Raw genomic sequence first — 24,113 nt, forward strand, 5'->3', positions numbered from 1 at the left:
GAAAGTAAAGAGCAGTCACATATTTACTGATGCAAGTTAATATTCCTTATTAACTCTCAACAGTTGGAGTAAGAAGGTATTCTAGACACAGCCTGCTTCAGTAAACATGTTATTCCAGAATAGACTTTTATATTGTTTTTTTGTGATATGTAAATTATTTCCAGTAGTGTTAATTTTCAATAATAAAATAGAGTTTTTTTTTTAAACTTAGAGAGACAACCTCATTTTAAATGTATGTTAAACATACTGCTATTTTCAATTTTTTATACAGAATGACCATATAACCTTGACACCTAGAATTTAAAAAATTAAGTAAAAAAAACAGAAAAATAAAGTGTTTTATACTATTTGAAGAAAAGTTCTAGAAACTAGAAGAAAACTTTTGGGATATCCTGTTTTTATAAAAATTTTAATAACAGTGTGACTATTTTTACAAAGTTTTAAATTATTTTTAATAATAATATAAAGGTTAGGAATTAATGAAAAATAAATCTGTAGATTTTTAGACATTTTTTAATAAAACTTAATTTTATTTACCAAATGGTAGTTTTTCATTAACTAAAGTTTAATTATTGTTAAAAACTAATAACTTATCAAAAAATGGTATTTAAATATAAAATTAATAAATTTTTATGCAAAAGTTATTTAGATAGCATATTTAACATTATTTAAAAGTTTAACAACATAGATTTTATCAAACTTTTTATGATTTATTTAAAATTAGAATGTATAAATTTATAATAGTTCTGCTAATTATTAAATAAAAACTTGTTTTGTTTATGTTTTGAATCTTACCATATTTTTAAAATAAATTTAGTACACATTCAGGGCTGCCACACACTTGAGACACTCAGAACATTTTGAATTTATTAAAAAACTCAGGCTGACTAAAGATAGTTTATTTCTTTATAAAAAATCTCAGAACAGATTTTATAGATTTTAAATAAAATTTAGCTTATTTAGTTTTAATAGTTTAATACTTTTTTAAATAACATGTTTTGTTAAAAAACTTGACATTTATTAACTCTTATTAAAAGTTAAAATTTGCTTTCCCAAGGTTACCAAAATACCTCAAACCCTGGAAAAATCTAGAATTTGACAATTTAGGCTAAAATCTTTTAAAAGCCAGGAATTTTAACAAAAATTACTAAAAAAAACTAGAAACACCTAGAATTTTTAAAAAAGTTAATATTTTAAGTTTTAAAGTTTTGATAAAAAGTTTATAATGTAGATAAAAAAAATTCTGTTTTCATCAAATTATTTTACTATTGAAAAACACATTTAAAGTAGCTTTATAGTATATTTCAATAAATTTATACTATCACAGGGTTGCCACTTTACCTGGAATTTGACAATTTAGACTAAAAAAACCTGGAATTTGAGAAGTTTTGAAAAAAAAACTGGAATTTTGAACAAAAATTACAGAAAAAAAACTGGAGTTTTTAACACTTTATATAGTAAAATTTTCATTAGACACAAAAAATCTTCATATGGATAAAAAACTTTTGTCATCATCAAACTTTTTTTTTATTAGGAAACACATTTTAAGTAGCTTAAAAGTATCTTTTTATTATTTTTATACTATTCAACAGTTTCTTACTTTAAACTTAACTTTAAAATAAATGTAGGCTTAAAAATGTGTACTTTTTAAAACCTGGAAATGTTTGCCAAAAAACTCTGTTTTTTTAAGAATAACTAAAAATCAGGTCACTGAATACAAATTAAGTTCACTTAGGACAGTTTTTTTGATCAAAATAAAGTCAACCCTGCACATTGTTAAAAAAGATGTCTATTACTTATGTATATAAATATTTTACAAAACTTATTGTTTTTAAATGTTGTTCAACTTATTAGTTTCATGTAATTTTAATGAATAAATATTTCATTTTATGATTTTTTAACAATATAAATAATTATTTCAAGTAACAGTTTAGTATAGAATTTTACAAAAGAAATGAAAGCATAAATTTTTGTTTAGTACTATAATAGAAAAGAATTTCAAAAAACAAGTACAATTTCAATGTCCTGTGAAATTTAAAATCTATATTTAGTGTTTTAAACAAGATTTATTTTTAAATAATAATATTATTATTTTGTCCCAGTGTTACTTAATATTTTATAGCTTTCAGTTTTTAACTAAAAACATTTAAAAAAATTAAGTTTATTATTATTTCTTTTTTTTTTTGTTAATTTCATTCTTTGATTAAACAACAAAGGTTATTTTTAGGATTTTTGATACTGAAAATAAAAGTCAGACTAGTAAGGATTTTTTTAATATCTAGGTAAGCCTAGAGATTTATTTTAACTTAAGCCTAGTCTGAAATTATAACCTTTGTTGCTTTAAAACTAATTTTTTAACTTGTTTATATTCTGTCTGTTGTTAAATCAACCACATTCTAGTTGTTCAAATTTAAAAACAATGTTTAGTAGTTATTTAACTTAAAACAATGTTTTCTTTTAGTTTTTGGGTCTTACTACTATTTTGATAAAAAGATCCTTTGTCTTAAAAATTAATTAAGTCAATTAAAAGTGGTTACGTAGCCACAAGAGGCACTATAAAGTTAGATGTTGGAGCGCAGAGATTTTTTTTTTTCAGTTTGACACAGAATTTTTTTTAAACGACCTCTATTTGAAAGCATTGGAACATTTATTTTTTTGCGTGGTACAAGGTACAAAATTCATGTTTAGTAGTATAAGTAGCTTGAAATTTAACATTTAAACTTATGTTTTTGATAGGTAGATTTTTTACAACGTTTTTTCTTAAAGTTCAAACAAAATACTTCGACAATAACATTGTTGTTATCAACAAAGTATATGTACTAAAAAAATTGCTATTTAATAATTTTAAGATAATTAAATTTTATAAGATTTTGTTCTATATTAAAACTACATAAAACTTGAAACATTTAAGATACTATTATGGCCGGGTCCTTATTTAAAAATAAAATCTGTATCTTGCAAAATCTTAAATAGTGTATCCGGTAGATAAACTATATACCTTTTCCATAAAATAACTTTTACGTAAAAATTTGATACGCGAATTCCATAAAGTTTTTCGTAATCAAAACTTCAAGGAATCTAGTAGATTTTTCTACTAAAAACGAACTAAATTAGTAAACTTAAATCCAGCATTAACTTAAAGTTAGGTAACCTAAAAAAAAATTTTTAGTGATTTAATTAAAAAACAAAAGAATAATCCAGAAAGACATCAAAATGGTTTTATCTGAACTTGGGAAAACAATTAAGAACGCCATCAAGAAGTTGAACAACGCCATCATTGTCGATGAAGAGGTAATTTGTTTATTAAAACAAAACAAGTTATATCAAGCATGACTTTATACGACTATTTTTAAATATTATTAGGCTTGGGTTAAACAGTTTCGTACATACATAAATTGTATAAAACTTTTAGTCCAATCAAAAAAGTTAATTTATTTTATTACATATAACGTTTTTCTTTACATCTTTTAAACTACACATAAATAGTATTAAACCAATACTTATACAACAGGTTTTAAACGAAACATTGAAGGAAATAACGAGAGCCCTTCTTCGAGCTGATGTTGAAGTGAAGCTCGTGCAGAAGCTTCGAGAGAATGTCAGAAAATCAATAGATTTCGATAGAATTGGCGCGGGTTTGAATAAAAGAAGAATCATTCAGTCCGCAGTTTTTAAACAACTTGTAGATGTGAGTTGATTCACTTATTTTTAATTAAAAATTATTTAAATATAACCTGTATATGTTCCACTGTATAAGTTTATTAAAACATTAAAATATAGGAGACATCTCGTATAAAAAACATAATTAAAATAAAATGAAAAGTTTATCAAAGTTTGACGAGTACTGAGTACTGACCATTTAGATAACGAATCAATTTCTAATTGAACTAATCTTAGTTTTATTCAAATGATAATTTCAAATTTTTTTACCGAGTTCCTTAATATGTTTGTTTTACAAAAAAAATAAGACGTTTTTTTTTTGATTTTACAGCTTGTTGATTCCGGTGTTGAGCCGTGGCAACCGACGAAAGGAAAACAAAATGTCATCATGTTCGTTGGTCTTCAGGGTAGTGGTAAGACTACGACGTGTTCAAAGGTTTAGTTGTTAAAAAGCAGTCACTATTAGAATACTTATTTTAATGTTAATTAATTGCTTTAAAACTATTTTTAAAACACTAATTTTTACTATGTATATTTATTTTTAACCAGTCTCCATTAGAATTATTATTTTTTTATTAATTTTTTGATTTAAAACTATTTTTTTAAATAATTTTTTTTATGCGTAATTACAAAGCTGCTTTCCCGTAAACTAGGCTGTGTGTTGTCTTATGCGTAGGGTTTCAAAAATTTAACCTTTTAAGATATAAAAAGAAAAAGTGCTGTCGGGTAAATTGAAACGTAACTTAAATTGTTAATAATTATTTACCACCAGATGGCGTACTACTACAAGAAGAGGAGCTGGAAGACGGCGTTGGTTTGTGCCGACACTTTTCGCGCTGGAGCTTTCGAGCAAATCAAGCAGAACGCAACCAAAGCAAAGATTCCATTTTTCGGTACTTTTCTTTTTATTTTTATAATTTATGTTAATTTTTTTTATTATTACTATTGTTATATAGTTTAATTTATATTTTTATACTTAATACAATTTTTGTAGAAAGTTTTTTTTATACCTGAAACACAAATACATATAAGTTGATATCCAAAAAAATAAGTTGACTTACTAACTTGACTACTTAAACATTTATTTGCAGCTAAGTTTCTGCAATAAACAAACTTTAGTAAACAAATAGATATCTTAGCAATATCGTGACACTTAATAAAAGTTCACACCAATAAACTTATATACATGTTGTATATTTACATTAAATTTCAGATTTAGATTTAAGATTAATTCAGTTTTTACAGTTAATTTCAGATCTAGAAATTCAGAGAACTTCTGCTAAACTTCTGCAATAAACAAAGTTCTATTCTGAATAAGTCAAATTTTTATTCAGGTAATCAGTTTTGCATCGATCCCGCCAAGATCGCAATGGAGGGCGTGGAAAAGTTTAAGGATTTCGAGATAGTCATCGTCGACACTAGTGGCAGACACAAGCAGCAAGAAAGTTTATTCGAAGAAATGCTGCAAGTGTACAACAGCGTCGTGAGTCATATATTGTATTAAATAAATATATATATATATATAATATTAAAGAACAGTATTTAATACGTATTAACAATAAACATATATTTTTTATATTGTCTCTCTACAAGTTTGATTGTTATGTTATAGATGGAAATAAGTAATGGAAACTCTTTTTTCTTTTGTAATTTATTTTGTTTTGCTTTATATTCATATGTAATGAATTTTGTAAGAAGTTTTGATGTATTTAATACGTATTAACAATAATTTTTTTTTTATATTGTCTCTTTGTAAGTTTGATTATTATGTTAATAGATGGAGAAAATGAGTGAAAATTATTTTTTCTGGTAATATGTTTGTTTTGCTTTATGTTCATATGTAATACAAATGTATGAAACTAATACAAACTATATATGCTTTATTATATTACTATAACTTATCTCGTCAGTTCCATCATAATGTTTGTTTGTAAAATTACTATTAAATATTTCAAGGTTATATTTTGATATTAAAAAGCTTTTATAACTTTGTTTGTTAGAATGATTTCATTAAGAAGTTTCATAATAGCATTGAAGAATGTTTGAACGTTGCTTTAGGTTCTTATCTCATTACTCATACTAAAACTGCTTGCTTTCAACATATAAAGCATTTTTTATAATTTAACTTAAATTTTATGACTTTTTTTTCAATTTTGCAAAACTCATTTTCTGAGAGTTGACAGTAAAAATGTGATAAACTCGTTTTTAAATAACTTTTGTTATTTATTGAAAACATTAACTTGTGTAAACAGAAACCAGACCACGTGGTGTTCGTTATGGACGCAACTATTGGACAGTCGTGCAGGGAACAAGCGTGCGCTTTTAAACGTTAGTTTGATTTTTATTTTCAAATTAAATTGCCTGTAGAATAAATTAAATTTAATCTTTTAAGTAGAAACAAGCGTGCGCTTTTAAACGTTCGTTTGATTTTCATTAAGTTAAATTAAGTTGTTTGTAGAATAACTTAACACCTTTTTAGTGGATACAATTAAATAAAGTAGAAACAATTAACTTTATTTTTAAAAGCCTCAAACTAAATTTAGAAACTTGAAGATGTAAACTGGTGTTGGGTGGAGTAAGCGATACTTTAATTATCTTAAATTATATCAAAGAACAAAATCGTTAAAATTAAACATTAGAATTTTTTTTTTTGCGTATGCTTTTTTCTGTTATGACCTCAATAAATTAATTTAATTTTAGAATAGAAATAAGTTACATATGCAAATTTCTATACAACAACAATATAAGAATGTTTGAGTTTCTTTTTTTTTTTTGATATGTCAATCGTTATCTGTAATCTACTTGCCTGTATCATACGACATGTATATAAAAAACACACTTCAAATAAATATTTAAGCAAATCTCAAACAAAACAAATTATTAATTTTGTTTATTGAACGATAAAAAAACGCTCAAAAAGTTTAGTCTAAGGACTTGGTATACAAAGGAGCTTTTCGGTTATCAAGTCGTACATATTATCATTTCTAAAAGTACAAACTTACAACACAGAAATGGTCCCGGTCGGTTCGGTGGTGATCACGAAAATGGACGGAAGCGCGAAAGGGGGCGGGGCGTTGTCAGCCGTGGCCGCCACCCAGTCTCCCGTGACCTTCATCGGTACCGGGGAGACGTTGGACGCATTCGAGCAGTTCAAAACGACCTCCTTCATCAAGAAACTTCTCAGTTAGTTTTTGTGAACTTTTTATTAAATAAATTACATATTTTATTATTTATTCGAGCAGTTCAAAACGACCTCCTTCATCAAGAAACTCCTCAGTTAGTTGTGAACTTTTTAGCTGTATTTTAATAGATTATATTGTTAATTGTAAACGTTAATGTTAATGTACGCGATGTCTTGAGCGTATAAAGAAAACCATACAAGTTACATTTTTTTAAATTATTCAATTATTTTATTGAGTTTTAAATTTGAAAATTGAAATAAGAAACTGTCTGCCATAAATTACTAATTTTATTAACACTCAACATGCGTTAATATTTTGTTTCAATTTTTTTAATTACTTAAGATAAAAATTACTTTAAAGTCCTAGCATTTTATTGCAAAGCAAACTGACCTAAAACATCTACGCAGCTCTATAAAAAAAAACTAGTTTAACGCTTTAGTTTAGCAAATATTTATTTATAAACTGCAGACATGGGTGACATCGAAGGACTGATTGAACGAGTGAACGAGCTTGAATTGGGCGAAGACGATTTGGCGAACAAATTGAAGCAGGGCAAACAATTCTCACTGCGCGATTTGTACGAAACGTTTGCAAAACTTAAAAATGAACCTTTAGGCGAGATTATGGTCGGTTGATGGAAACCTTATTTTTACTGTTTAATTTTAAGCTTTAAACTGAAGAAATTACTGTATACTAAAATATTACCCTTTAGGTTAACTTATAGTCGGTTGATGGAAGTTTTCTTTTGAAACTTTATTTTTTTTGTTTAATTTAAAACTTTAAAGTGAAAAAACTACTATATACTAAAACATTTAAGATAACTGTTTTATTACATAATAAATAACATAAAGTAAGTTTTTGATGTTGTCAAAAACAAACTAACTTTTATCTGTTCATTTAATTGCATTCTATAAAAGTAATAAATTTAATTTATATTGTAACTTAATATAAATAATAGCATCAAACATGTGATAACTGATTGATTTAAGCAATGTTAATTTTATTGATAAAATAATAGAAGTACTAGAGGATAAACAAACACTTTTAATTTTTATTATACTTTTTTCTGCAATTAATTAAACTATTATGATACCAATTGTTTACTGAAATTAAGTAAAATACAGCTAGTAGTTTTCTTTACATAGTTTATCTAAAAACTTTAGATGAAAACATACTGGGGCACTTCTTAATATTTATTATCATATTATTGCAGTTTTTAATTAATAAATTGCTATTTTCAGGTTTATTTAATGGTTTTTGCCGTTAGAAACAACTTTAAATGACACAAAAAAAATTGACTGAAATGAAACACGTTTTTTAAATATTTGCATTTTTTTTTCTTTTAATGTCTGAGACTCAACTTTAAAACCTTTTTATATTTTACTCAACTACAATACACCGACAGGGAATGCTACCCGGATTGAGTAAGTTTATGCCGAAAGAAAGTGAAAAGGATTCGGGTAAACACCTGAAACGAATGATGGTCATTATGGACAGTATGACTGATGAAGGTAGTAAATGTGTGTTCAGAAATGCTTTAAACTCTTTCACTATACTATACATAGTAGTTTTAGAGATTTTTTTTTTAATTAAAAAATATCTTTTTTGTTAAATGTTTGCAACTTTTAAAACTGGGCGATTATAACTAATCAACAAATGTTGGTGACTTTTAATTAGTCTGCAATTTTCATTTGAAATATTGATGTTAGCTCAGCATAAATTATTTTCGATTTTTACTTAATATATGAATATAGAAATATGTAAATAAACCAAGTCACTAACTGATATAGGTAAAATGCTTTAGATAAAATTTCAAACTCCAATAGTATACATTTAGTCAGCTTATGCTAAATTATTTATCAAAAAAAATATAACAATGATAACTTCATTTCTTCATTATAAATAATCGACAGAGCTGGATTACGTAGAAGATAAAAAGAAGAAAGTTAAGTTTTGGTGTCCATCTCGCATAAACAGAATCGCCAGGGGGTCCGGGGTCCCTCCGGGCGCAGTCCAGGAACTTCTTAGTCAACAAAAAAAATTTGCACCGGTCAGAAAGTTTTATTATTTTGACACTTTTTTATGGCTAAGAAAACTTTATAAAAAATAAGTTGTAGCATTAAAAAAGTAACTTTATTTTAGCTTATTATTTTTCCAAACAAAATTTTACAGAGTTTTGTCAAGTTAAAAGTTGTTTTTATGTTTAAATGGCGACTTTAGATTACAGAACAGTTTTGATTTAAACACAGCCTGACTTGAGTTGTATATACTATTCACAGATTTCTTAAGTTGTCTTAGTATATTTTTTGCAAAAGTAGTAAATATTATAAATGTAGTAAAATGTGAATACTATTCACAGCTGATGAAGTGTGGAGGAAATGGAAACCCAGTGGCACAACTCATGAAACAGATGGGCCCGAACGTTGCACAAAACTTTGGTTAGTTTTACGAGACTAAATAAGCGACATTTACTAGTACTGGGTGTATAAGTAAATAAAAATATTGTTAGAAACGTCTATATAGTTTCAAATTTAAAGTACTCTCATACAAACTTTCGGAGAAAATTAACTATAAAAAAGTAGAAAACATGTTAGTTATAAGATATCTTTCTTAGTTTCTATGGACTTTATTTTCGGAAGACATTGAAATAATGACTATAATAACTCTTTTTAATTATAGAAAATCCAGTTTATTTACATTATAACACTTAAATACATTGACAGCAGATTAAAATTTTAAAACATATACTGTTTTACTTCTTTAAAACTTTTATTCTTAAACATATGTTGTTACGCTACTTAAAGATAGAAAAAAAGATTCAAAATGCTATGCAAATAACAGGTTATTTTTGAAATAGTGAACACTTAAACAACAGTTACGATTAATTTTTATTCCTAAATTTTACAATAACTATGAAAAAGTTTCTTGAGTACCGTAAGTTTTATTCTCAATTTAATTACTGTATTACATAAGATATACGTTAAAATCGTGCTAACCAGTTATGTACTAAAGAATATAGCTCCTTCTAGTTATGAAGATTTATTTCGCAGTGCAAGGCTTAGAAAAGCACGTTTATCAGCAATTCGACACTAACATAAAACAAAAACTTGTTTTTTGACTTTAAAGAGTAGTGCCTTATAATAATTAAAATTGTTTAAGTCACTTTAATTTTTTCGCAACAGTAAGCAAAACATCCTAACATATGAAGAAACTTAAAACTTTTGATAAAAGGACGGATAGTAATTAGTAATTAACTGAAATCAACAAATTTCAGGTGGAATGGCGGGAATGCAAAAGTTGATGAAGCAGCTGACAGGTTCTACGACGTTCAAATAGAAAAAATGCCTTCTAGAGTTTTACTGTCTCGCAGTGAGCTTTTTAAGCCATTGCGACTTTTCGCTGCACTTAGCTTATGAAAGGTTTTCAATCTTATTTAAGCGAATTAAGTTTGCTTTTATATTGCTTTATGTGTTGAGTTTAAACGAACACTTAGTTTTATGTTGTACAATTTTTTATCATCTTTTCGTTTCGCAGTTTTATTGCAAATACACCACACTAGAATTATGTTTAATAGTAGTATAATTAATTTATTTATTAAACCTTTAGTAAATAGTAAGTTATCATTTTTGTCGATTTATCAACTAAAGTTTAATCGTTCTCTTGAAGACATCTCTTGTACAAGTTAAAGCGCACGTTGCGTTATAAACCAGGCCCCTAACATTGTTAAAGTAGAACACCCTGGTTAGCGATATAGCTTTTCTTTAAAAATATAATAATATTTTTTTGATTTTTGATTTATTAAATTAATTGTTAAAGAAAAATTTTTTACTTAAAATTTTTTTTTTATGAGATATGAAATTTTTCTTTTAAATTTTCTGTTTCCAGAATCTTCAAATTTATCATGGCTTCACTGCAAATAAGTATAAATAAAAAAATATATTATGCAACTTCAAGTAAGTTATATTTTAAGGAAATATTAATTTTTGATTTTTTTAATTCTGTGACCTATCCAAGTTTTGAATAAGTACAGAGCATTTGAGCAAGAAGTCCCTCGAATAATGTAAACTATGCTATAACTTTATGTAAAACTTGCATAGGTCATATAATAAAAAAATAAAAGAAATCGGAAAAATTAATATTACCTAAATATAAATCTTAGTTACATAAGCAATTTAAAATTCTTTTTTTTTTAATATATATTTGCATTGAAAGTCATGATAAGTTTGAACATTTTGGAAACAAAAAATTTAAAGGAAAAATGTCAGATCTTATAAAAAAAAGTTCAAAGGGAAAATAATTCCTTAATAACTCACTTAGTTTAATAAATTCTGAAAAATTGTATTTTGTCCTCTTCTTTTAGTAACAATAATTAATTTTAAACGGCTGTTACAAAACTTAAGTTCATTTGGTTTTCATAACTTAAAATATTTAAAAAGTCAACCTATTTTTTGAAAGCCTTATTGTTATATAATAACTTAAAACTGAAAAAGTTTATTTGTTAAAATTTGTTGGTCTTAAAATCAGCCTGCATAAAATAGCTTGTTTACCAATAATGAGGCTAAAAATAATTAGCCTGCAGAACAACTGAGTAAGTCAAAATATTAACCTATACTAACCTATGTTTACAAAACTCAGGGTGGGTTCAAAACTTGTTTTTTTTTTTTATTAAGGTAATCAGAACAAACCGGCTTTTACCTTAAAAAAAAACACATTTTTGCTTTTGTCTCAATATTAAATTGATACAAACACTACAAACAAGATAAGCTAAGCTTCAAATTGAAACAAATATATATAAAATAGGAACAGGTCAAAATCGCACGAGTAACAGTTTTGCACGAATGACAATTTTGGAAAAAGGTCACTTTTGCACGAGGATAAAGATAAAAAATTAAATTAAAATAAATAAAATAATTACTAAAAGATAAACTAATAAAAAAAAGCTATCTATCGAAGGTAAAGTTTAGTGGCAACAGTTTTAGTAAAAAAAATTAACTAATTAAAATTATTATAAAAAAGAAACTTAATAGATAAATTTTAAAATAAAGCTACCGATCGAGGGTAAGGGGTAACATTAATAATAAAAAAAAAAGTAACTTATAAAAACTATTTAAAAACAGATAATATTTTTGTCCGAATTTGAGTATTCGTGTACCCTACATATGTTAATTTTTGGACCTGGTTTTACACTTATAATGAATATTAGTTTGAAAAACGTTACTCTTAAAGTTAGTTTGAAAAGATAACATTAAAATCTCAATATCTCAATCCATATCTCAATCCACCAATAAAATTAGTCTTCAAAAACTTAGCCCAAAAAAAAAAACATTCTCATTTGGTAGAAAACTCTATGGAAATATATTAAAATCTAACATTTTTCATAAATAAAATATGTAACCATAGCTGGGTCTTATGTGTACATAATTGCTTAGAAGTCCAAATGACTCAGATAAATATCTACTCTGAGTTGTATCTTCTAAGATTAAACCCAGTGGTTGACACATATATAAAATAAAAACCTTTGCTAATATTTGTTTTCAAGGTTTTCCAATAAAAAAACAATATATTTGGTTTTACACACGAATCGGGGCACACGCTTTTTAGCATTATTTGCAGGAACTTTTTTTTATTTTATATGACGTTCTTTATATATTTACTACCAGGTCCAAATTTCTTCAATGTGCCTTTTAAAAAGTAAAGACATCGGTAAGGTACGCACTTTGAGAGGTACGCACCAGAGATGCTAAATCGCAGAGCACAAAATCCCCGCAGTAGAATAAAAAATAAAAAGCATGGCAATAGAATTAAAATTTCTTATGAAAGCAAAAGCTGTATTTTACAAGTTGAGAACATAAAAGTTTCATATATTCAATTACACCAACATATTTAAAAGCATATTGTTTTTATAAGTATGAATGCTTTAAATGTAAGTTTATGTTTTTTATTTTCATAAGGTTAATTTTATTCACTTTATTGTTAATTTAATCATAACTACCTTTTAACCTTGTAGTAGTAGGTAATGTTTGGTTAGAAAAATTAAAGAAAAGTATCTTCCACTTATTTAAATGGTTAATAAACTAAAAACATTGTAGCTTTGGAACTAATCGATGTTAAATTAATTTATTATTTGATTTTTTTTTCCAAAAATTAGATACAATAGACAAATTATTTTTTCTTATATCCTACTTTTATCAAATTATTTGAATTTTTAAACTTAAAAATAAAGTTTGATTATTATAATTTTTTAAGATTCATTATAAATTATTTTATTAAGACATAGATTTCACTTAAAAGTAATTTGAATATAATTTATTATTTTTGTTTACAAACTTGAAACTACTATTTGCTTAGATTAAATCTATTTAAAATTTTTAATGTGACAAATTAATTGAGTCTTTTTTTATTATAATTAGGTAGTTTATCTAAAAAAAATATTATACTTGAAAGTTTTAGTGTACAACTCAAGGTTTTTAAAACTAGTTTTGTAAATTAAGCAGAGTTGAAACAAGGTCAGGAAAAGTCAAAAAACTCAGGAAAAGCAGAAAAAAAGATAAATAACAAGAATAGTAAGGTTTTTTTTTTAAACAGTCAGGAAGTTTGACTAAATATTAAAAAATACCAGATTTTGTCAGTTTAAATTCACTGAATTCCTTATATTCAAAAACAAGTCTTTGAATGGTAAAAAATTAATTTAAATTCTTCAAAGTGTGATTAAAATTATTTCCAAGAATTTTACAAAATTACTTAATGCCTTCATCTGATAAAATTAAATGAATATCCTTTATAAAACTGCAAAATGTTTCTATTAAAATTTTTTTAAACTATCCTACTAGAACAAACAGTTTTTGTAAGCAGTTTGATAATCTGTAGCATTTTTTAGTAAAACAATGATAATACACATAAGTTTGTTTATCTAGCATATGTTAGAATTGAATTGTTTTTTGTTTAAGTAAATAAATAATTTCATTCTAATTAAACACTAGGTTTAGTGTTTTTGGTAATAAGTTTATGTTTATAATTTACCTCATTATAATTTTTTCAAAATTGTTTAAATTTTTAAAATAAATTATAAAAGAGGTGAACTTCATGGTTAAGTTTAATTATTTATAGTTTATTGTAGAATAGTATTATTGATAAACTGAAATATAAAATTGAAGGCTTTATTAATTCCGAGTGTTTGAATGTGTATTATATTATTTGTTTTAATTGGTAATTTGATTTAGAAAAGTCAGGAAAATTGTAATAAAAAGTCAGGAAATTGTTTAAAGAGTGGATAATAACTATAGGGTTGCTATTTTACCTAGAAATTAAAAATTCTGTACTTTGACAATTAAGGCAATTAAAACCTTAGCAAAGCTGAAATTAGATATAATTTAAAAAAAACCTACATTTTTTAACAATAAACCTAAAAAACCTGAAATTCTTAACAAGTTTACATAGTTCGGTAATAAAATTTAACTTGATTCAAAAATCTATCATATAAATAAGTTTCTTTTTATCAGCAAAAAAAACTTTTTTTCATAAAACGCTTTTCAATAAACTTAAGTATTTTTCAATGGCTTATGCTATCAGGGTTGCCACTTTACCTGGAAATCTGTTTTTACCTGGAAACCTGATACTTAACAACTAAGGCAAAAAAAAACCTGGAATTTGAGAAATTTTTAACCAAAGACTTAGAAAAACATTCAGTTTTTAACAATTTCAGCATGTTAAGTAGTACAATTTTAACTTGACACAAAAAAACTATCATATAAATAAGATTTCAATTAAAATTTTTTAGTTATAATACACATTTTAATTAACTTTATAGTACATATACCATGTTTTTTATTATTTAACACAGTTTTTTATATTAGACATAACTTTAAACTGAAAATAAACCAAAATACATGTAATTTTAAAAGCCTTGTAGAGATTTGAAAAACCAGGAAAAATTTATAAACATGAGTGGCAACCTTGTACTATTCCAAACAGTTTATTACAATAAATTTAACTTTAAACTAAAGCTAGACTCTAAAATGTGTATTTTTGAAGATTTTTTGAAATCATGTAAAAAATTTAAATAAAAATCAAGTGGCTATTCTCAGGGTTGCCACATAGTCAGGAAAATTCAGGAAATCAGGAAAAACTAAGAAAAATGACAAAAGTCAGGAAAATTCAGGTCAAAATGGGGGGTTTTTGAAAAAATTCAGGAAAAAGTCAGGAAAAAAATTTATAAAAACCTCAGATATTGTCAGTTCAAATTTATTTATTTCCTTTTATTTCAAAGCCTTCGATTAGTGAAAAATTAATTAAAAATTCTTTAAAGTCAGACTAAAATTGCAAAATTTTCCTTAAATTTTACAAAATTACTTAATTTTCAATGCCTTTTTTAGTAAAATTATAGTAAAAAGTCAGAAAAATCTTGAAAAAAGTCAGGAAAACTTTAGTAAAATGTCAGGAAAAAGTCAGGAAAAGTCAGAAAAAATTTCTCAGCTTGACTTGTGGCATCCATGCTATTCTGTAGTAGTTAAGGTAAGTCTCTAATGGTTTTTTTTTCTTGGATTTACAAATAGTTATTAAGTTACACACTAAACACATTACTTTAGCAGTTACATTTTCGTAGGTAACAACCGTTGAAATTATTTTAGATGAAATTCCAGACCAAGAAGATTTACCAACTTTAGATTTTCCACCACCTAAAAAGATGAGGTACCAGAAATCTTGGGAATCTGTTTATGAGTTAAAAGGTTTTTTTATCTCTAACAATTTGTAGTATTTAAGAATACACATTTGAGTATTTCAATTTTGAATTCAACAACAATTTTTTTTTAATACTGAGCTTTTTTATTAAATATTATAAAGGAAAGTTCTCATGTTTTTATAGAATTAAATTAATTTTTCCATTGTATTTTTTGAAAAAAAAATAATTTTTAAATATTTTTTAAAGTATTTTTTGTAATTTTATTTCAATAATGCACAAAAAATTTTATCATCTAAAGTCAAAAATTCCAATTCACTTTTTACCTAAAAATTAACATTTTGTTTTAATAATTTAATAATTTACAATACTTTAGCATGACATTTTTTTTACTTTAGTACTAACCTTTGACTACTTTATTTAAATAAATACACTTAAAATACATTTTATAATAACAACACACAAATTAAACTGTTAATTTTATTATAAAATTAAAACCAAAATTTGTTAGTATAAAACAAAGTTTGCTTCATAGACAAAAATTGAATTTCTAATTTTATTATTTAAGTAAAATGGTTCATAGAGGCCATAAGGCGGTGAGATGGGCAAATTATTTATTTACAACAATTTTTTGGTTTTACACCTTACAAATTATCATGATTTTTGTTTGTTAAACAAAAAAAAAAAATTTAATTTTTGTCATAAAATACATTTATTTGAATATTAAAAACATTTTTCTGATAAATGGTTTGTGGTAATATCAAGAATTCTTTATGAAATTTTTTAGTATATTGCTTTCAAATACAAAAAGAAAATTTTTATTTACTATTTTATAAATGCTAAGAAGATTAGCTTTGACTGATTTAATTACTAGACAGATCTACTTAGTTTTTTTATTTCAAAAAAGAATTATTTCACTGCATTGATTAAATTTATATATAAACTTTTGATAAAAGTTGTGATATAAATAACAATTTTATTATAAGCAAATTTATTATCCCATTTGTAAGCTTAGATTTATAAGATAGATTTAACTAAAGCTTTTATTAATTGAGAATAAATAAATTAAAAAAAATTTGTTATTTATTGATCTTGTAGTGAAACAAAACTTTAAAAAGCACGTTTTAAAAGTAAATACATACTTAATTAGCTCAAGTTGAACTGTGATGCTTACATCAGGCTAGCCACTTTACCTGGAAGCCTATAATTTGTCAAATTAACCCAAAAAAAAAACAGGAATGTTTGTATTTTTGAAAAAAAATCGGAAAAACTTCAAATTAAAAAAAAACCTGGAAATTTTAACATTTTAAGCATTGTCAGTAGTTAAATTTTCGATTTGACACAAAAATTTATAATATAAATAATATTTTTTTTCTTCATTTAAAATTTTTTATCTACCAACACATTTATTGTAAGTTTAAAGTATCTTTTTAATGTTGTCATACTATTTAACACAGTATCTTACTTTGAACCTAATTTTCGACCAAATAAAGATTAAAATTGTGAACTTTTAAAATTCTGTAAGAATTTTGGAATACTTTGAAAAAAATTTGAAAATACAAGGCAACACTATTACATCTATTAAACTGTTTAGTTTATTGTGAAACGTTTTTGTTAAATCATTGAAATCTCAATTGTTCACTTATTAATAAAATAAATATTTGATACACAACTTATTTATAAACAAATATAAATAGTGTTTAATGTTTTATTAGTTATATCTGTTATGTCAACTATGTGTAATGCTGTTTTACTTATTAGATTGGATTGCTCCAACAAATTGTGAAACTAAAGCTTATTGCAAGTGGTGCAATGTAGAACTACAAGCAAAAAAGAGCAACTTAAAAGTTCATTCTTATTCTGACCGACATAAACGCGCATCTCCAGTCACAAATAACCACAACTCAATAAATCAGTTTAGGATGGAAAAATCTTTTAAACAGCAATTCAACAATTTCCTTAAAGAAAACGTACGCCAGACAGAAGTCCGGTTAGCATTGCAACAAGCTCTTCACGGGAACTTGCTAGCAGGCGAACACCAGATAGATGTCATGAAGACACTTGGGACAGCTCACGAATCAGCAACGCTTAAAAGGAGGAAAGCAAAAATGATTCTGTGCAATACTCTCGCACCAATTTGCAGAAGACTAATCATAACTGATTTTATGGTGAAGCATTGTTCTTTCTATCTGGATGAGAGTACAGATACTGCTGGACAAAGTTTTCTAGGTAAGAAAATTACTTTTAAGCTTTGTTAGTTTAATTAAGTTTAAATTTGTTATTTATTTACATACATTCTGTTGAATATAAAAATATTTTAATACAAAAAGCTTATTAAATTTAAATTTCAAACATGAAATAATCTTTAAACACATTGTTCTTTGTTTTATTTTTTTAATATAGATTATTTCTTGTAACACGTTAGCTGTAAAAGAAAAAATTTTGTTATGCAATAAGTTGGACATTGTTAGATTACTCAGATGTAAGTAGGTTTAATGACAGTTAAAGGAAAAAGTTTTTATTTTACAGAATTTAATAGGTTAATAAATTAAAATTTACATAAAATTAAAGTTAGAATTACTATGATTTTTTTTAATAATTATACAGTAAACTCGTTCTAGTAAACTAAGTCAGTTTCATTTCTAACATATATTAGATTTTTGTGTTGACTTTTATTTAATAGTTTAAGAAATATGTCAAAATATTGTTGATTTTATTTTTCTAATAAGGAGAATGATTTAATTATTATAATATTTATTAAACAGCAAAAATTTTAATTAATAAAGAAAATAATGAATAACTTAGCAATTTGTTGCTTTAACGAGCAGGGTTGCCACTTCACCTAGAAACCAGGAAAAACATGGAATTCAAATTTTAGGCATAAAAATACCTGGAATTTTGTACATAAATCTTTAAAAGACGTTGAAAAACCTGATATTTTCAATAATTTTTACTTGTATAGTAATAAAATTTGGATTTGAATAGAAAATTATACCCTATTTTTCAAAGTTTTTTGTCATCATCAATTTTTTTTTATTAATGAACCATTTATAAAGCAGCTTTAGTGTACCTTTTCCATGTTTTTATACTCTTTAATACAGTTTTAACATTAAACTTAACTATTAACTTTAAACAAACCTTAATATGTGTAATTTTAAAAACGTGGAAGAAATTTAGAAAACCTGGAAAAAATTTTAAAAATACCGAGTGGTTAACCGGAAGCAGTTTATGTTCTAATAATTATAACAGTTTTCCTTTTATATACAGCGGTTGTAATTACAATTAAAGCTATACTTTCTTAAACTTTTGTTCTACTACCTTCAGTTGTTTAACTAGAACAAAGTGGTAGTCCTTTAAATTCACAGATTTTATGTACTTAAAAGTTCGACTATATTTGGTATTTTTTAACTTTCTTAGATATCTAATTAAAAAAGCATGAGTAGTAGTTACCAACAGATAATTTTAAAATATTTATATTTTTTTTTATTCCAAAGTATACAGATTATAAGTTCTATTCATTCAAAATTTTACAGTTATTAAACTTATAACAAAAAGAATTAGAAAGCTTTATGTTTGAATCACAGGTGTTAGTATTTGTTATCTAAGCAAAATAAAGAAAACTTCAGTATCTACATTTTTACACCTCGAAGACCTTGGAAGAGATAAATCAGCGTTATCTATTGCTAACGCATTCAAAAGAGTCTTAAAGATGTATAATGTTCAGTTAAAAAATGTAGTTTCAATATGTAAGTATATATGAACTGTTACTGTTTTTTTCATTTTTGTATTCTAGTTATGTATTTATTAAATATGTACTACTAACGAGTTTTTAATTTTAAATTTAGATATTAATAGTAAGTTAATTTTTGTTTATTTCAGCTATTCTCTGTGTATTCTTGCTAACTTTTATAAACTAGTTTTAATATCTTACAATGATCTATCTTTATTAATAGACTTAATTTGATTTTATTCAATTGTTTAAGAAAAGTATAAATTTAAGCACAAACTGGTCTTATAATTTAAGAAAAATATTTTTTTTTTTTTAACTTAGTAAATATATTTTTAGGTACAGACGGAGCTGCTTCCATGACAGGAGTTAAGAATGGAGTAGGACAAATTCTGAAAAAAGATAATCCCAGGCTTATAACAATATCCTGTACAAATCATGCTTTGCAAAATGCATGTTTAAATGCAACCAAAGCTACAATACCTAATGAAGTAAGTATTAAAACTATTTTATATAAATTATTAATTCAATTGTTGAATGAGAATTTTAGTAAGCTGCATTTATTCAAGTTACGAAGTTGTTTTTTTATATTTATTTATGATATTTTATTATATTTTAATATGTTGTATTAAAAAAAACCATTGTTGTTGAATAAAAGTGTGTATACTTTTAAATTAAATAAGGTTGAGGAGCTTATTAAGAAAACGTTCAACTACTTCAAGTTATCTAACACAAGAAGAAGTGACTTTGAAAATTTAGGTGTGTGTATGACGGGTAAAATTCCGTTAAAATTTAAAGCCTTAAGCAAAACTAGATGGATATCACACTTTCCATGCATTGAAAGAATTTTATTGAATTGGGAAGTACTCAAAGCTTTTTTTAATGAAGTAGGTATTAAACTATTACTATAAACTTCAAGACGCTTTAATAATTAGAAAAATTATTAGTATAAAACTTAAAACAATCCTGTTTTAAATTATTTAGCATTTTTACAATTATATTTTTACAAATATCTATAAATTTAAAATTCAATCTGCCCTGAAACTTAGTAATCATATGTTTACTAAGGTAACATTTTATTAAATCAAATATATAATCAGAAGATATATAATAAATGTTTAAAAGCACAAATTAATTAACATAGATTTAATAAGAATATATATCTTTTTAAACAAAACTTTCTTTGTTAATGAGCCTTGTTTTATAAGTATTAGTGTTTATTAACTATAATGATGTTTGTTATCGAAAATTTTATTCTTACCTATAACATTTGTTTGTATATTAGCCAGAAAGAAGAAAAAACGATTTACATGCTGAAAGTATTCGAAAAATGCTAAATAGCAATAGATTAAATTTTGTTTTTAAATTTATGGGCAAAATTTTAGAGAAAGTTAGTTTCTAAGACCTATTATCTGCTTAATAATGAATTAACACCCTAAGCACTATAACATAACTTATTTCAATCATTCTAATTTCATTTTAAATGTTTATTTTTAATTACTTATTTTGTAGTCATGCCAAGTTTAGCTGTAAGTATTAAATGTAAAGCAAGACTAAATTTTTACAGTGTAATAATTAATTATTTTTATTCATCAGGTAAATTCTGTTAATATTCTTCTACAAAAAAGTAAAGTAGAAACTTTTAAGTTTGGATTAGCAATAACAAAACTTATACAGCATCTAAAAGACCTCATTTACCAACCAAATTCAAGTAAGCTTAATTTAGATCACAAGGCAACTAAGAATAATTTTTTTATTTTAGGCTATTAATAATAAAGTTTCGTTTGATTTTATATCTACAACATTTTGGCGTAAATAAACATTATTTTTTAATTAGTAACGCAAACAAACGTACAATAACGTTCTTATAACAAAACATTACTAACATTTTGTTAAAGATTTAGTAGATTCAAATTTAGATTGGATTTTATACAGAGTAAACGATATAAGTAATTATTATCAATATTTTATTTTTTTTATTAAATTAATTGTTAAATTATTATTTTACTATATAGACTAAGTTGTAGTTACTAAAATTTACATTTTTTTTGTAGCTAACCTTTTGGAAGAACCTATCTTTCATGTAGAAGTAAACGAAGTTTATGCAAATTTATCCATTAGTAAGAAGGCAGAGGTTAAACTAATTAAAATTCACGTTGTTTAGTCAATTGGGTTTATTAACAACTAAACTTAATTGATTTTTTTTAAATAGGATTTGTTTAATGAGAATAATTTCTGAAATTGTTTTTACTTTACTTGAAAAAATTTTAAGTCAAAATACAAGTTATTATAATAACTGTGTTTATTTTTTACATAATCGTTTTTTTTTTTTTCAGTAAATTCTCATACTTTACTTAAGTAATTTACTTAATGTTGTGTATTACACGTAAAAAAAATTCTGTTAATGACACGCTACGGTTCTAATCTGTAACTAATTTTCCTATAATTCCAACATTTTTCTAATTAATTGTTTTAATACAGGTAAAAAATATTTTTCAAAGTTTTGTTGTAGTGTTTATAATTGAATTGGAAAAAAGAATGCTGCAAAATCTTGAATTTATGGCACAGTATGAAGTTGTAAACGATGTTAGTTGGTATTAAATATATCTTCAAAAAATAAAATAACTTATTTAAATATCATTAAAACTTATAATTTTTTAAAGGCCTTAAATAGACGGATGCCGGATATTGAGAAGTTTTTAGAACATCCAAAAATTAAAAAATTGTTTGAAGGAAACCACAGAGATACTATCTCACTTCAATACAAAAGTTTGCATGGACGTCATCAAACAAGAATCGGTTAGCTAAAGGAAAATAACAATAGTAACCTACTACTTAAATATAAATTAAAATTTTCAGTGTTAATGTTAAACAAGTTTTGTAATTTAGTAAACATTGTAAATCTACCGAAAACTAAGTTCTGATAAAATAAAAACATGATTTATTATTGTAAGAGTACACTTACAATTGATTATGTACATAAAAAGTTATCAGTTTATTCTTAACAGATAAATCAACAAACGTTAACTTTTGGAGCAGTGTTCGCGTTGAATACCAAGAACTTAAGGAGTTAATGATGAAACTACAAACGATACCTTTTAGTAACGCGCAAATCGAGCGAGACTTTTCCTTGATGAATATCTCGAAAAACAATAGACAAACTAATATGGGCCATATTTTGTTAAACTCCTTAATGATTATTAGGTAAGTAAAAATTTAATGTATTTGGATTTATGTCTTTTTATTTTAACCTATTTATTTCATAGAAATGAAATTTTAATCTGTAATTTAAACTGTAAAGTTTTTAATCATTATTTAGATTATTTAATTTTAGTTAAAGTTGGGTATGCAACTCGATGACCGAGAGGTCTTTTTGTGTACCCGGATCCTTGAAACAAGAAATTTTTGAATTTTGTTTTGTTATTATTCAACAAACCTTATCATTTTGATTTTTACTTTTAAAAAACATATTTTATTATAGGAGACATAAAGGCCCTATTAATAACTTGTTTTTTTTAATGTAATCCAATTAAATTAATATTTTGTATTACAACGATTTGTTTTATATAATTTTTTTTTCTTTTATTTTAAATATAAGGGAAGAATAAATGCATAATAAGAATTGAAACATTTTTTTGCTAAATTTATCGGTATATTATCAGTAAAATTCAATAATATATATCACTAGTAAAAGTTACTAGAACTTTTTTAACAAATTTTAGTTTAGGTAGTTTTTTAAATTTTTTATTCTAATTAAAACTATTTGTACAAGGTTAAAAAGCTTGGCGTTTGCTTATTATTTAAATATTATATATGTTGTTGTCTTTTTAGATAAAGTAAAGTATAGTGTTAATCTGTTTGTTGAATATTTTTATCATAAATATAATATTGGTAAAGTACAAAATTATAACTCAATGTATGGTTTATAAATTACTCTTTTTCATTCAAAGGTTCAATTCAAACATTAGTAATAAAAAATTCCTACAATTACTTTTTACATTCTTAAGCCAATTATTACCCAAAATTATAATAAATTCTATTTTTCTCAGATCAACCTGCAAAAGAATGGAGTTATGCTGTGACAAATTTCCACTTTCAGATACATTGATAGAAGAAGTTGGTAAGTCTAGTTTGTACAAACCAAGAAGCCAAGATGTCAATGAAATCTTGACAAACGAAGAGTACAGCAAATTTAAACCTTCAAATTTGACAATGTTTGCAGCAAACAATGTAATATAAAATTTCAACAAAATTTTTGCGTGTTAAAAAGCAGTTAATTTAAAAAAAAAAAATGCTTTTCATTTAAAGTCAATTCACTATTTTAAAAACACTTTTACTTGAGTGACTGTTAAAGCATTCTACTGTTTAAATTTGTTGTGACTGTATTTTATTCAAAAATTTCAAATTTGTTTATTTACAAAGTTTTGTACATTAATTGCTAAAATTTCTTAGACTATTTGTACTTTTTTACATATTTTGTAGTAACAATAATAAGTTCAATAATAATCCAACCGTTAATCGCGCTAATTTTTTATCATATGAGTATTATGCTAAATTTCTTTTGCCTAACAAACTTTAAAATTTCTCATTTTCTTAGTTTTTATTAAGTATTTTTTAATACTTAAAATTGTTATTTTAAATTTCCGTAATAACTTTTGTATTTTTTAAAATTTTTATATAAAATTTTAGGTTTTTAAACAAAACATTTTTACTTCAATTCAGCTTTTTTTTTAAACAATTTTCTTTATTTACCAATATAGATTTTTTTTTAATTGCCATAACTGCTAGTTATTGCAATACAAATTAGTTTAAGTCATAGTGCTGTAAACTGCCCTTATGTTATGCACTTGTTCTTTTATTAATAAAC

General features: G+C 24.7%; 1 protein-coding gene across 1 annotated transcript; it reads left to right on the forward strand.

Moving 5' to 3' along the window:
- The first annotated feature begins 3,213 nt into the window (after positions 1–3,213).
- LOC145832654 (uncharacterized) lies at positions 3,214–23,810 on the forward strand. The gene is made up of 23 exons (XM_082939955.1): positions 3,214–3,291; positions 3,512–3,688; positions 3,992–4,096; positions 4,433–4,553; positions 4,995–5,143; positions 5,913–5,988; positions 6,670–6,843; positions 7,311–7,468; positions 8,248–8,353; positions 8,756–8,892; positions 9,202–9,280; positions 9,647–9,683; positions 10,117–10,195; positions 15,445–15,568; positions 17,281–17,748; positions 19,586–19,737; positions 19,930–20,133; positions 20,843–20,957; positions 21,301–21,380; positions 21,728–21,832; positions 21,910–22,045; positions 22,255–22,450; positions 23,296–23,810. Exons 1-23 carry the CDS (start codon positions 3,214–3,216, stop codon positions 23,483–23,485), a joined length of 3,246 nt encoding a protein of 1,081 aa, XP_082796081.1. The 3' UTR covers positions 23,486–23,810.
- The last annotated feature ends 303 nt before the right edge of the window (positions 23,811–24,113 follow it).

The sequence above is a fragment of the Thalia democratica genome, chromosome 3, assembly GCF_965202585.1.
Source record: "Thalia democratica chromosome 3, ktThaDemo2.hap1.1, whole genome shotgun sequence".
Lineage (NCBI taxonomy): Eukaryota > Metazoa > Chordata > Thaliacea > Salpida > Salpidae > Thalia > Thalia democratica.

What these genes read in the sequence shown, in the direction of transcription:
- LOC145832654 (XM_082939955.1), top strand. Translation starts at nt 3,214, where the DNA reads ATGGTTTTATCTGAACTTGGGAAAACAATTAAGAACGCCATCAAGAAG. An exon ending in GGACAGTATGACTGATGAAG is followed by an intron (nt 8,354 to 8,755) that starts GTAGTAAATGTG and finishes AATAATCGACAG; the next exon opens with AGCTGGATTACGTAGAAGAT. An exon ending in AACAAAAAAAATTTGCACCG is followed by an intron (nt 8,893 to 9,201) that starts GTCAGAAAGTTT and finishes TACTATTCACAG; the next exon opens with CTGATGAAGTGTGGAGGAAA.